At 41.1% G+C, this 12,880-nt stretch overlaps 1 protein-coding gene across 8 annotated transcripts in view; it reads left to right on the top strand.

Annotated features, from left to right (window-relative positions):
• The window catches only part of MAP7 (microtubule associated protein 7), a 109,284-nt gene that overhangs the window by 20,899 nt on the left and 75,505 nt on the right, over nucleotides 1–12,880 (top strand). Inside the window, exon 2 of one of the 8 annotated variants that reach the window (XM_074537612.1) lies at nucleotides 12,164–12,316. The exons of the other annotated variants lie outside the window; for them this stretch is intronic. Coding sequence (XP_074393713.1) covers nucleotides 12,304–12,316 — 13 coding nt within the window. The 5' untranslated portion in view covers nucleotides 12,164–12,303. The remainder of the gene's footprint in view (nucleotides 1–12,163; nucleotides 12,317–12,880) is intronic. 8 annotated transcript variants of the gene reach the window in all.

The following is a 12,880-nucleotide window of genomic DNA, read 5'->3' as shown; positions in this document are numbered from 1 at the left end:
TTTTTCTTTACCAGGTTATTGTCAGTTTTAGGAAACACAATTGTCACATGTTTGTGGCATCTACATGATGAGCAATGTTCCAGGACTGAAATATTTAAGGTGATAGTATGGTGGTTTGATCTTCCTTTCCCGAGAAGACAGCATCTCCATGATAATTGTGTTGCAGTTCTGAAAAGGCTCCTGACCCCAAGGTTTGCAGTGGGGATTTCTGCTCATTTGAGCTCTGCAAACAGGCCCTGCTATTGCCTGACTGTAAACAGTTCAGTGTGTTTTGCTGCTACTAGCAGTTTCCTTTAAGGGAACTCTTAACTAATCTCCATGAGGATTTAGCTTACTCTTTGAGAAAGTGCTGCTGTTTAGTCTTTGTTTATACTCCAGGCTGGGATTGTAGACTTTTCTTAAACTTGTCCTAGGATTTCTTTTCAAAAATATCTAGATAATTGCCAGTAGCAAGTTCTTATCCCTAAAATCTAGTCCCAGATGGTTAAACTGAAATATTTTGGGTTTTTTTGTTTTTTCTGTACATCAAGGCACAAAGGTTTGCTGATATCAAAGTCTGCCAGCCAGTTTTCAGTAGAGTTCTTGGGCAGGAGTACTTTTAAGATGTCATTGGCCTCTACTGTGTTCCTGGCTTTTTTGTGGGGGAGATGTGTGGGGTGTGGTTGGTTTTGTTCTGTTTTATTTTTTAAGTAGGGGAAACACCAATATGTGTTTGTAATCCTGATGAGTTCCCAGGAACTTTCAGAAGGAAAGGAGTCTGCATTAGGGAGAGGGGTTATGCTCCCTCTTCCATCCACTTTTGTGTGCCCCTTTCATGGCTCCAAGGAGTGTCATTTAACACACTTCATCCAGTGAGTCGCATAAGCAGACCTCTGCTCTTGACATTATATAAGCTAATATAGTTTTAGAAGGAAACAAAGTAGGGAGCAACTTCATGAAAAGCTTCACCTCTGCATTTCTGGTGTTGGTAACATGTTTTATGCCTAAAGTGAGCCCAGATATTTCTTAAAACATGGTGGATTGTGGAGTTACTGCATGCTTATAAATGGGGTGTTCTGTAAGTAACTTCTGTTCTGAAGTCAAGAGAAGCCACTACCCTTAAGAAGAGTAAGATTTTGAATTTTCCTCTGTGGTTATAAAACCTGTTGTAATGTGTGTCTGAGGAGAGGGGGAGGCATTTCCTTACTTTTGAAGGACTTCTGCCGTCTTCATCCTTAGCAAATTCTCTTCACAGAATATCCAACCTGACCTCACTTGGGTGGACTGAGGTAGTGGAAGCACACCGAGCTAGGAGGCTGGGAGTGAGCGAGAATGACACAAGTCAAGAGAGTCGCAGAATGGTTTCAGTTGGTAGGAATTCTAAAGATCATATAGCTCTGACCCCCCTGCTGTGGGTAGGGACACCTTCCATTAGACCAGGTTGCTCATCCAATCTGTTCTTAAGCACTTCCAGAGATGGGATCTAAAGCTTCCATGGGCAACCTGTTGTAGTGTCTCCTCACCCTCACGGTGGGCAATTCCTTTCCAACATCTACTCTAAACCTACCCTCCTTCAGTTTGAAGCCAATTCCCCCTTGTCCTCTCACTACAAATGCTTGTGACAATTTTTCTCCAGATGGCATAACAATATATTTATAAAAACTGAGGCATGCTCTTCACTTGAGGAAAGCTTGTTTTTCAGTTTTAAAGCTGCTGCCATCTGAGACTGGTTATTGGAAAATAACCAGTTATTGATTAACAGTCCCTCTGTGACCTGTGCTGCAACGACTGCCTTTTCACATGGAAATTCTTGTGACTTACAGAAAAAATACCATGTCTAGTAGCATTTACAGGAACAGTATCTGTTTCCCTCTCTGGGGAGAGGGAACTTGTTTTTGCAGAACATCCTGACAATAGTGATTATAATGAGAGCTTTCCCATCTGATTCAAATATTTCATGCTGTGTAGGGATTATTGAATATTACTCTCCAGAAAAATAGTCAGACAAAGAGGTTCTAATTACTTACTGGCAGAGCAACAGTGCACCTCCTTTCCATTCTCTGCACAAGGTTTTCTCCCTTTCTTTTTGTCAGACTTTGCTTTTGCTTAAATGTTCTTTTAGTAAAACCAGTATTTATTGTATCATCCAGATGGATTTAATATGGAGCATAACATATATATGTTTGTGAGGTACATATCACAAGTACTTCTTTTAACAACATGTTTGGCCTGTAAATTTTTGAGACGACTTTACTATTTGTAGGTTTTAAAAGATGTGAAATCACTGTGTGCATGTGCTTAAACCTCTGCTCTCTATTGCACTCTTGGATCTTTAAATGGGAAAATCCAATGAGATCTGGCTTTTCTGTTATATAACACACTGTTGTGCAATTATAAATGGTAAAGCCACGTTCCAAATACCTTTATTTTGTGCTGCATTACAGAACTGTGCAATGTTGGATTATGTTTTATGCTTTGCTTTTTAAAGGGAGAAAAATAAAATGAGGGAAATCGGGAGTCTGTTGGTGTTCTGCATGCCTTTAAGATTAATTGGGACTTTGTACTGAAAGAGAAGCTAATTTGTGTTGAATACAACTGGCTGCTGAGTAAGTGGAGCGTTGAGGCTTATGTTAATTGGCAGTTGTGCCTTTTCTGCTGTTTCCTGGTGCTGTACTTGGTGACCTGGTTGGGCCGGGCTGGCATGGCCTGTATCTGGTCCGAGCTGCTCACACGCTGCTGCTTGCAGAGTGGGGCTGCTTTAATGGACACTTGCATGGCACGATGGCCATGGTGCTCCGAGCTCTGCCGTCATGTGCCAGCGGAGCCAAGAGCTCTGCGTGCTGAGGTGCGGGTGGCCAAGCAGATGGCAATGGAGATTGCCTGCCCGGCTGGTTTGCTGGCTCTGCTGCCACTGCATCGGATTGCCTATTCATGGGCTTGAGATGTAGATATGTACAGCAGTTGTTATAATCTTCTATGCAGTTTGAGTATCTTTTGGTAAATTTTGCAGACACAGAGCTGCCTGGTCAGCCCGAGAAATAACAAATTTTTAAGTATTTCCATTCCCTGTCCCACCTGGGTAAGACATTCTAACATATTATAGTGTGGTTTGTGATTTTGATGAAGCTTATTGTCTAAACCTTTTTCATCAGTGGTGTTTGTATTTCTGCTGTCTGTGGGTACCCTGTGGAGGATATCTTAGTGTCAGGCTTTCCAAGCAAGGATTGCTGCTGACTGCTGTGGCAAAGTACAGAGCAGTGTTGTGGTTATGTGCTTAGTGCTTTTGACATGAAGGGAAGCCTCTGGCCTTGTATCTGCCCTTGAGCAAGTAGGGTACTACCCTTTACCCACATACTGTGACATAGGTGTTTGTGAGGCATCATTGACAACTTTTCCAATACTTGAAATATATTACTTGAGAAAGAACAATAGTCAATATTGCTAAGCCATTCCTTCACCCCCAGGTAAACAAAGTAGGAACACTTATCTGTGGGGAGGAGATGCAGTATGGTTTGTTTTGAGGGTTTTCTCTGAAAATCCTTAAACAAATACAGACATAGGCAGATTATTAATGCCAGAGGGGTGTGGGAAGAAGTTACGCTATTGATTGTGTCACAGGCTTTGGCAAAATGAAACACAAGGCTTGTAGACAGCAATTCTAGGTCCTGTTCTTGCTCTCTTGTGTCAAGTGCTTTCCTTCTAAGAGACTGGGGGGGGGATGGGGGGAAGCTCAGTTAGCTATTACCTGCTGTAGTTAATTCTACAAACAGATGGACACTAAATTTTGTGAGTCAGCTGTCACAACTGGAAAGATATCCCATGGTATCAGTTGAAGTCCACCTAGTAAAGGACTTAGGTACTTCTGTTTATGAACACTGAAAAGTTAGACATCATGTGTGCTCCTTTCCCATGGTTTTAAAAACCTTTTCCAAAGGTCTTTTAATAAATCTTCTGAATAGGAGTTGAAATAAAAACAAGGCTTATTGACCTCAAAGCATTTAAAATACTGCATGGGATAGTTGCAATGGAATGGTTTTCTCTTTTCAGAACTGCAAATGTTTTGCACAACTGTAATTCTGCCCTATGTAGTTCTAAGTCATGAGTAGTGCAGAGCTTAGTTTGTCCTAACTAGAGCTATGTGTGGGGAATTTTAAAGATGTCTGGCAAGAAGATGCATGTTTAGGCTTGTGCAACACCATTAAAAATGCTGGGCCAACTTTGTCCCTGTTGTCATTCTTCTGAAGCAAAGTAAATTGAAAATGTAGCAAATCTGACCACGCTTAAAACATTTATATTTTCCTTTTGTTAATGGGCTGAAAGCACTTATTGCCCTGTCCAGATCTCTCTGGCTTTATTGAACTGAACTGCCTTTTGCAGGTAAACAATTAGTGGTCTAATTCTTGCTTTAAAAAAATAACCATACAATATCCATTTCAAAGAATGAGAATGCTCCCAAGGACAAGTACAGTACCTCAAGTTGCCTTGAAGAAATTGGTGCATGTTTCTCATCAGCCTTTGAATCCCAGATCTGTTTATTTTCTGAATTATTGGTGGGCCTGTACATCCTGCTGTCACATGATATCTCAAAATAGTAGAACTTTAAAAAGGTTGATAATTTTGCAGTGGAGTAGCTACTTTTTAAAACTTTTTTTTCTGGCAAGTGGGGAATTATTGGGCTATTAGGCAACTTGGAGACAGGGAGTTTGGAGCAAGGGACTTATAAAATGAATGGTCTGAATCATCTCTCTCCTCAGTCAGGGCTGAGGCATTCTGGCAGGGCTGCTCCAGCACAGCCTGGTATTGCTTGTGTGGAGAAACAAAGGGCTTCAGTCCTGAAATACCCAGCCTGCTACTCATCAGAGAACAGGGCTCCTTAGGATTTGATGGGAAGACAGGTCAAGAATGTCTGGCACAAGGAAGAGAGGCATTATGAAGAAGAGTTACTTCTGCTTTAATTTTATGACTGAAATCTTGTTTTTTTCACTCTTCGTGTTGTTCTATTGCAATGTTTACTTACCTGGGCTTCCCAGAAGCCTGCACTGTCTGTTTATCTGGAATAGTGGCTATCTGTGTGCCAGTAGCTCATCTGACTTGTGTTTTAGAGCTTCCCAGAGATCAAAGCTGCATTTACAAGAATGGGAGAGAAGCTATGCTGGACTGGGTCCAGATTCCTTGGGTTTGTTCTCATGCTGCTGGCAGTAAATGTCTAAATTGTTTTGCAGCCATACCATCAATTTGCTGCACTGCTTATGCTGGGGGGACCTGGCACTGAATTCGATTTTGCTGCATTTATTTTATTGCAAATGATGCATCATGAGTCAGAAAGGGAGAGGTGTTAAAATGATGGGTTGTGGATGTCATCCAGGATGTATAAAGTCAGCATTTTCAAACACAAAAGCTACAGAAGTGACTGTACTGATACAGTTAGCCTGTGCCTCAGGGAGACTATTGCAAAAAAGTGAAATGGTCCACTCAGTTCTTTGATATGTGGTCTCTGAAGTCTGCATTATTTAATAGTGAACGTGTCGCAAAAGTTATTGGCTATATGGAGGCTTGGGAGGCTTTTTCAGTTCGATGTTTTGGTTGGATTATTGTTGTTGTTGTTTAGTTTTGGTTTGTTTGGGGGCTTTTTGCTTTTGTTTTTTCTTTGTTTGGGTTGTGTGGTTTGTTTTTTGTTTTTTTTTTTTTTTTTTTTTGTTGCAAGTACTTTAATATTGGCTAACAAGGCTGCTGCCTTAAGACTAGGATTTGGCTGCAGCTTATGAAGTGCCTCAAACCACACTTTGGGGAGTAATGAGGCTGCTTACTCTGCCACTGAATCAAATACTTAACTGCTGCATGGTTGTTCAGGCTCTATTCACTGTTCAGTAATTGCAGTGTTTGATAGTGTAGCTCTGTCTTTTAAAGCTGTTCACCAAATTCCTTGGTCCAGAGAAGTGTCTTCAACGACTTGCCAAGCATACTGCTTAACCAAGTGCAGAAGAGACTGTTCTTTCCACAGAATTTTGTCTGCTGGGAGGAAAGGTGCACCAGCACATCAGGCAAGGTGCAGTTCCTGGCAGTTCTCACAGGAAAGATGTGGAGGTGTGTAGTCACATCTGGATACAGATGTGCTTATTAAAAAAGTGAATGGACAGTGTTTCTGAAGGGTACCTGCTTCCCATGGATGCTGTACAGCAGTTACATGTATAACACTTTGGCAGTACGCTGAAGCATTTGGGAAAAGGTGGTGCACTTCCTAAGGAAAATGGCCTATCCTGGAGCTGTTTGTTGAAGTTCCTATGTCTTTCCAGTAATAACATCACAGTGAAACTAACTTTAGCTGCTTTAGCCTGCATTTCTAGGAGCTCCGTAAGGATGGTAATAAACAGAAATATTTTTCTTTCTTTAATGCTACATAGCTGCAAATTATGGCACTTCAAGATTCTGGATTCTACCTCTCTCTTCTTTTTACAGAAGCCTACATGCACTGCTGCTTAATTCTGATTTTTTGTGACTGAAACTTGCCTGTTTTTGCTCAACAGTGGAAGCCATGACTCTCCTGACAGCCTCCTACTGAAGAGTGTATTAGACATCATTGCTTAGGTACTTAAATGGGTGGAATAACTCTTAAGTTTTCTCCTCTTCTAGGACGCTGGTACAAGGGAAGCAAATCTCATCTTCAAGTAAATTCCTTCATAACCATACTATTAATCAAAATAGCTGATTAAAAACAAAATCTGTGGATATAGGCCTAACTGAAGTCCAAATGTGTATAGTGACATTAACTACACTTAAAAAAACCCCTTGAAATCAAATTGGCATCCTAAGGCTCATACAAAATAGTTGGAGAAAGTTTTTTACTGAAACTGTGGGATCAATTGTGCAGTTATGGGTTAAGAATAAAAATAAATATTTTGCAAGTTTGGATCACATTTTTGGGCAGAAAGAGGGCTTTTTTCAGCATCTAATGACTTGTCTCAGACTACCTGGATCACCTACAGGTCTTATTCCTGGCAAATGGCTCATGAGAACTCCAAGAGAGAGGTGTGCTTCTCTCCCCTTCCTGGAATGGGAATTGCAGAACACTTGTGGTATCTGTCAGCCGTGCTCCCCGTGTCCAGCCATGCTTTGCCTTACATAGGTTGTTTTCAGAACAGCCATGTAAGAGACTGAACTTTCAAAGAAGGATCTTTAAATTGTTGTTCTTGTGTGTCAATGCACTCAGCTGTTTTCAGCTAATGCTCTTTGGGGTTTGGGGAGTGTTTTCAACATGAGATCTGCTCTCAGTACCTGTTTAATGCTTCTGTTTAATTGTTCTTTTTGATGTTTATATACTGGCTTGCTCTTGGGTATGGGGGCATTGCCCTTCTGTGTGCAGTTGGAAGGGCAGAGCTCACACAGTGAGTCAGGAGCAAAGTCAACAGAACAGTGAAGGACACCTGACTTCTGCTTATTCTTATGTCACAGTGACTATTGACTTCTACAGGAAAAAAAAAATGTTGTACTATTACTGCTGGGGAGGGGGGCACTGTGGGGGGGAAGGAACTGACTGCCTGTTCAGATTTTCAGAAGCTTTTTCTGTTAATATGCTAAAATAATTTTGTGAGGACATTGAATCTACAGCGAAAGCATGTCTTGCCAGGAGACTGTTAAGCCCCATAATTGTGATTGTTTCCTGTCTACCAGAAAGTAAGTAGTTCAAATATCCACTTTTTGGTTTAACATGTAAAGAATAGGAAATATAAATTGAATACATCTATACATGTATGATAAATAACTGATAGGCTAGTTTATTTTGGAGACGTTTATAGACACAAAGGAAGAGCAAGAGGTGGTTCACGACAATTTAAGAAGGCCCACATGGAGAGTCACTCAGTAAGTGGGGCAGGGCATGTGTGGAGATGCCTCTTGTCTTTCTACTGCTGGTCTGCCTCCTAAAGGTGAAGCCTTGCCTGCCAGTGTAAGGCAATCCTCTACTAATCTGGGGAAATCCATTTTGTCTCAGTCAGTTGATATAGGCAATGATCTCTTCACTCAGACTGAGCTTTCTTCCTCAGAGCTAACTTGGAGGATGGCATTAGAAGGACAGAACCCTGCTCTCTCCACTGCAGAGATTAGCTCTGGTCACTCTCAGTATTTGACTGAGATACACACACTTGCCAGTGCATCCAAAATCTGTTGAAATGAAATGGCTGAAGTTTATGAAATGACTCTCTGATGACACTTGCTTGTGATAAAGTAATGACTTACTTGAATGGAGTAAGTTCATTTATCCATGGAGGTCTCTTGCCCTGCTGGCCTGATTTCTTTCTCATTGTAATGCATCATTCTTGAGCCTGGCTGAAGTAATCTCAACTCCTATGAATCCTTACCATCAGGGCCTGTTCCTATGGGATTCTTCAAAGAATTCCCTGAAGAGCCTAAAGTCACCTCTCTTGATGTCCATAGTTATAATCTTACTTGCTGCCCTGCTTCTTCCTCACCTAATAATGAACTCCACATCTCTTGATTGCTGCAGCCAAGGCTGCTCCCAACCTTTCCCATCTCCACGAAGGCCTTCCCCATTTGGTAGCATGATGTCAGGAGCACACCATTCCTTGTGGGATCCTCTACTTCCTGTGACAGGAAGTTGTCACCAGTGCTTTCCAGGAACCTTCTCTAGTGTTAGACTCTTCTTTGCTGTGTTGCTTCAGCAGATGTCAGGATGGTTAAAGACCTCCACAAGAACCCATGCCTGTGACTTTGAGGCTGCTTTGAGCTGCTGGTAGAAGGGCTTATCTGCTTCCTTCTACTGATCAGATAGCCTGTAGCAAACAACCACAACCGTGTCTCTTACTGGTCTGTCCTTTTTTCCTGACCCTTAGGTCATCATCCATCCCTAGACAGAGCTTGATACTCACATAAAGGGCAACTCCACCACTGCATCTTCCTGGTCTGTTTCTCCTAAACAGTGCATGGCCCTGCATGACAGCATTCCAGTAATCCCATCCCATGGGTGCTATCCCATCATGTCTCCATGACTGTGATGAGGTCGAAGCCCTGTGACTGCACACAGATCTCCAGTTCCTCTTGTTTGTCTCCCATGTGTGTGCCCTGTGTACAACCACCTTACAGAACTGTTTGATTGTGCCAATATCCCTGTGAGGATGCAGAGGGATGCTCCATAACCCTGTGTTGTGGTTGCATCTTTGGCTGCTTGTGCTGGTTTGAGGTATTCTCTCTTTAGCCTCCTTTTCTTCCTAGTGTGGTTGCTATAGTTCTTCCACACCCAATCTCTGTTGAGCCTATGTCCCCAGCTCCCTTCAAAAGAGTTTAAAGCTCTCTCAGTGAACCCTGCTGACAGACAGGGGCCTACTTGTTGCCAGCAGCCCAGATGCAATAGAAACTGACCTAAACACTTAGCACCCTCTCTGATCTTTACTGTTTAGCTCTTTCAGCTTAAAGTATTTTACATGATTTAGGAAAAAACCTGGTTAATTTTCCTATTCCTTTCAGAAGAGGAGTAGGAAGAAATCCTGTTTTAAAAACAATTCAGAAACTGATTAGGAGAAACGTCTATCAGAGCACAGGACAGTGCTCTTGTAAAGTCAACTCTCTATATATTCTTCTCTTAAAACAAAGAAAAGCACATTTTTTTTTCTTTTAGCTGGCTTTTTCATAGAAAGCCTCTACCAAGGGTTTTAATACGTTCTTTTTCTGCAATGTTTTGTGTAGATATACATGTGTTCTGGCTCTGCATTTCTCAACTTTCTGCCTTTTAAATCTCCCTTTTAAACTGAGATTAAACATCTATTAAAAATTAGCTTCAAGGATGGAAATTCATCTTCCTCTCTCCTTGCAGCCCTGGCCTGTTATGAACCTTAGTGCCTAAGTTTTACTTGCATTAGTGCTGCTCAATCTTTATGGCCTAAATGTATCTAGGGCATTCTGCAGCTACTCCAACACACTCTGTGGCTATTTTTGGCAATGTAGCTTTTGTCTGGCAGTGCTAGAGAGAGATGGCATATGCTCACTGCTGTGCATGTGACTTGATTTAAAGGTGAATTATGTGGTTTTGTTTATGAATATGTATTCATCAGAATTTTAAAAACCCTACTCTGTATAATGTAGAAACCCTTACAAATTTAATATGCTTGACTGCATGAGTTTTTATTCTCCTTTTTTATGTAATTGTATGCTCAGTGAACTGTGCATTAGAAAGTGAATTAGCAAGTTAATTTACCCTACATGCCAGAGATAGAATAGCTTTTACCTCCTCAGGCCATGTGATCTGAACTGTGTGTGAATGTATCAGAATACACAAACACTCCTTTTGGAACGATTGCTGTGAGGGGTGTTGTTAGTTTAACCTGTTCTCTCCCTAGGTTTTTAATTCTGATTTGCAGTCACTGTAAGTGGAGTGTTCTTGGACATGCTCCGAGTGAACTGGATTCTGGATTTGTTTGTGTGCTTTCCATACTTCATGTGCTGTACCTCAGGGGGACCTCTTGCAGAGCAAGTTAGCTGCTCATCATCCAAACAAAAGTAATAAAATTTATGATAATAAGTCTTTAGTATTCCTAATCTAATGTAATTAATATTTACACTCAATTTTGAGTTTGGAACTCAAATTACATAGTGTTTAGCAATCTACTTCCCTACTATTCCATAGAACCGTCAGGCTCAGTTTCATGGGAGCAGCTCTAGAGCCTTAGTTACAGTTCAATGACAGGGTAGCCAGTCCTCCTGCAAAATTTGGTTTCAGACTTTTTCAGTTGTAGGACTGAATAAGAATATTTGCATCAGAACCAATAATTGGAATAAATGAATGATAAAAGAGCAGAGAATAGGAATGTTTTCATCTAAAGATGTAGATCCAAGTTGTGAGAGGCTAAGTGCTGGCTAGTGCTCCTGGGACTTTCATTGCTGAGGGCACATGAGAAGGCTCTGACAGGAGCACATGCTTAATGCCACTCTCCCAGGCTCCCTGGTTATACCACAGCCACATGGCTGCTTTTCACATTGCAGGACAGGACTGTGACTGCTGTGTGCCTTTTTAAGCTCCTGTGCATGGGCCAGCACGCAGTGGGTGGGAGAAGCCCTTGTGCCACGTGAGTACAGGAGTTATTATGGCTTAGCAAATGGTTAGTGTAGAACCAGCATGTTTGTCAGCTGTTGGTACTGAAATGGGAGGTATAACGATGCCATGATTTTGTTGGTGAGACAAATCTGATTTTAATTGTTTTGTAACAAAATATATAATGAGTGAATTGCAGAGGAGAATTAGTTTTGGTCATATTACATAGATGTGTGTTATTTCTTAGTGGTAAGTTAAACACAGAATAGAGTAGGTGGCTCTAGAGCACAGATATTTCTTAAAATCTGGATTTAGATATGCTATTAGCTTTTTTTTTTGAGAATGACGGAAGTTGTATAGTAGTTACTGTTATTTTGCTAGTAACTGTTTTGCCATATTGAGCAAAGTGTTGACATTAATGACTGCATTATGATTGTTGAAAAGGCTGGTTTGTTGTCAAGCCAGTAGAAACATATAAAGAGTTACCTGATGTCCAAGAAATGTTAAAATGCCAAATAATATATTTAATACTAAAATCTTGGAAATGCCTAAGTAAACAATCTGCTTATGTACATATGCAAAAATTCTTTAAAATCAAGGCCCCATCTCAATTCAGTTTTTGATCTTGAAATGCTTGTTGGATTTTTTAGTATTGCTGTAACTGATTTTTGCACTAAGCTGTTTGAAAAGGAAGGTGAGGATGTGTTTTAAACAATTGAAGGGCTGTTCAAGGCAAACGTGGAGGTTCCACTGTGTGACTTCTCCATTTTATTTGGGAGCAGGTTGGAGCTGGCTGCCCAAGGCCTCCTTCCCAGGCAGTGTGTTTTGAAATAGGAAGTGGGGCAGTGTGGTAGACAGCTGCCAGCACCAATAACCGGTGGCTTGAGCTGCTTAACAGAGGCTAAGCCCAAATCTATTGACGCAGAGCACAGGGAAGTGCTCCGCAGACTTCTCCCCCCTCCCTGTCCTTGAATATAATCTCATGATGCTGTGGATGTGACAAACTCCATTTTGATCAGATGTTGGGCCAGAAATGGCGAGAGTGGGTCAGTTCTGACCTCGAAAGGATACCTTGATGGCATGTGCTCTCCAGCTTTCTGAACCTGCGCCTTTTTCTGCCGTGACACCACCTCCTTTCTGCTTCAGGTTTGCAAAATTGCCAGCCTGAATATTTTTAATGTAGGCTGGGAGACTGAAGCCGACTGAAGCATACAGGGTGACATGGATCATGCTATGGATGCACAGTAGACCTCTGCAGTGCAAATGAGTGTTCAGTACTGAATATAATGGATGAAATAGGTAAGCACCTTGCTCTTCGTGTTTCCAGAAAGAGACGTTTTAAATGCCTTTCCAATTAAAATTTGTAAATGGAAAACGTTATTTCTAGTTGTGGAATGCATGTAGTAGTTTTCCGTTGTACTTTCACTTTACAATTAACTGTAAAGAGTCTGACATGATGCAAGGGGTTGCAGAAGAGCAGTCTGCTAATACATTGATATTCTGATTTTCTTTTTTTCAAGGTAGATTATGAAAGTGAAGGTTTTATCTTTCTGCAGTATCTGTTGTTAATATCTAAGTAATTTGTTACTAATTATTTTCTAAAACACCAGATTACTTACTAAGGTTGACTTATTGGTTGTAAGTAGCCATGCTCTTGATATATGGTGCAATTATCTATTTTTTCACAACATCATTCAGTCTAATTACTTTTAACTTCAAATCTGAAAAAAACAGGAAGGGGCTTGTTTGTCTGTAATGAAGTCTTTTACATAAGCTAGGGCCTGCAGTTGCTAAAACAGCTGCAGTGCAACATCCCAATTCCAAAAGTACTGACAGCTTTGGTATCAGAATATTTCTTTTCCT

The sequence above is a fragment of the Zonotrichia albicollis genome, chromosome 3 (genome assembly GCF_047830755.1).
Source record: "Zonotrichia albicollis isolate bZonAlb1 chromosome 3, bZonAlb1.hap1, whole genome shotgun sequence".
Lineage (NCBI taxonomy): Eukaryota > Metazoa > Chordata > Aves > Passeriformes > Passerellidae > Zonotrichia > Zonotrichia albicollis.
Note: the sequence above shows the minus strand (reverse complement) of the source record. Positions and strands in the feature narration are given on the sequence as shown.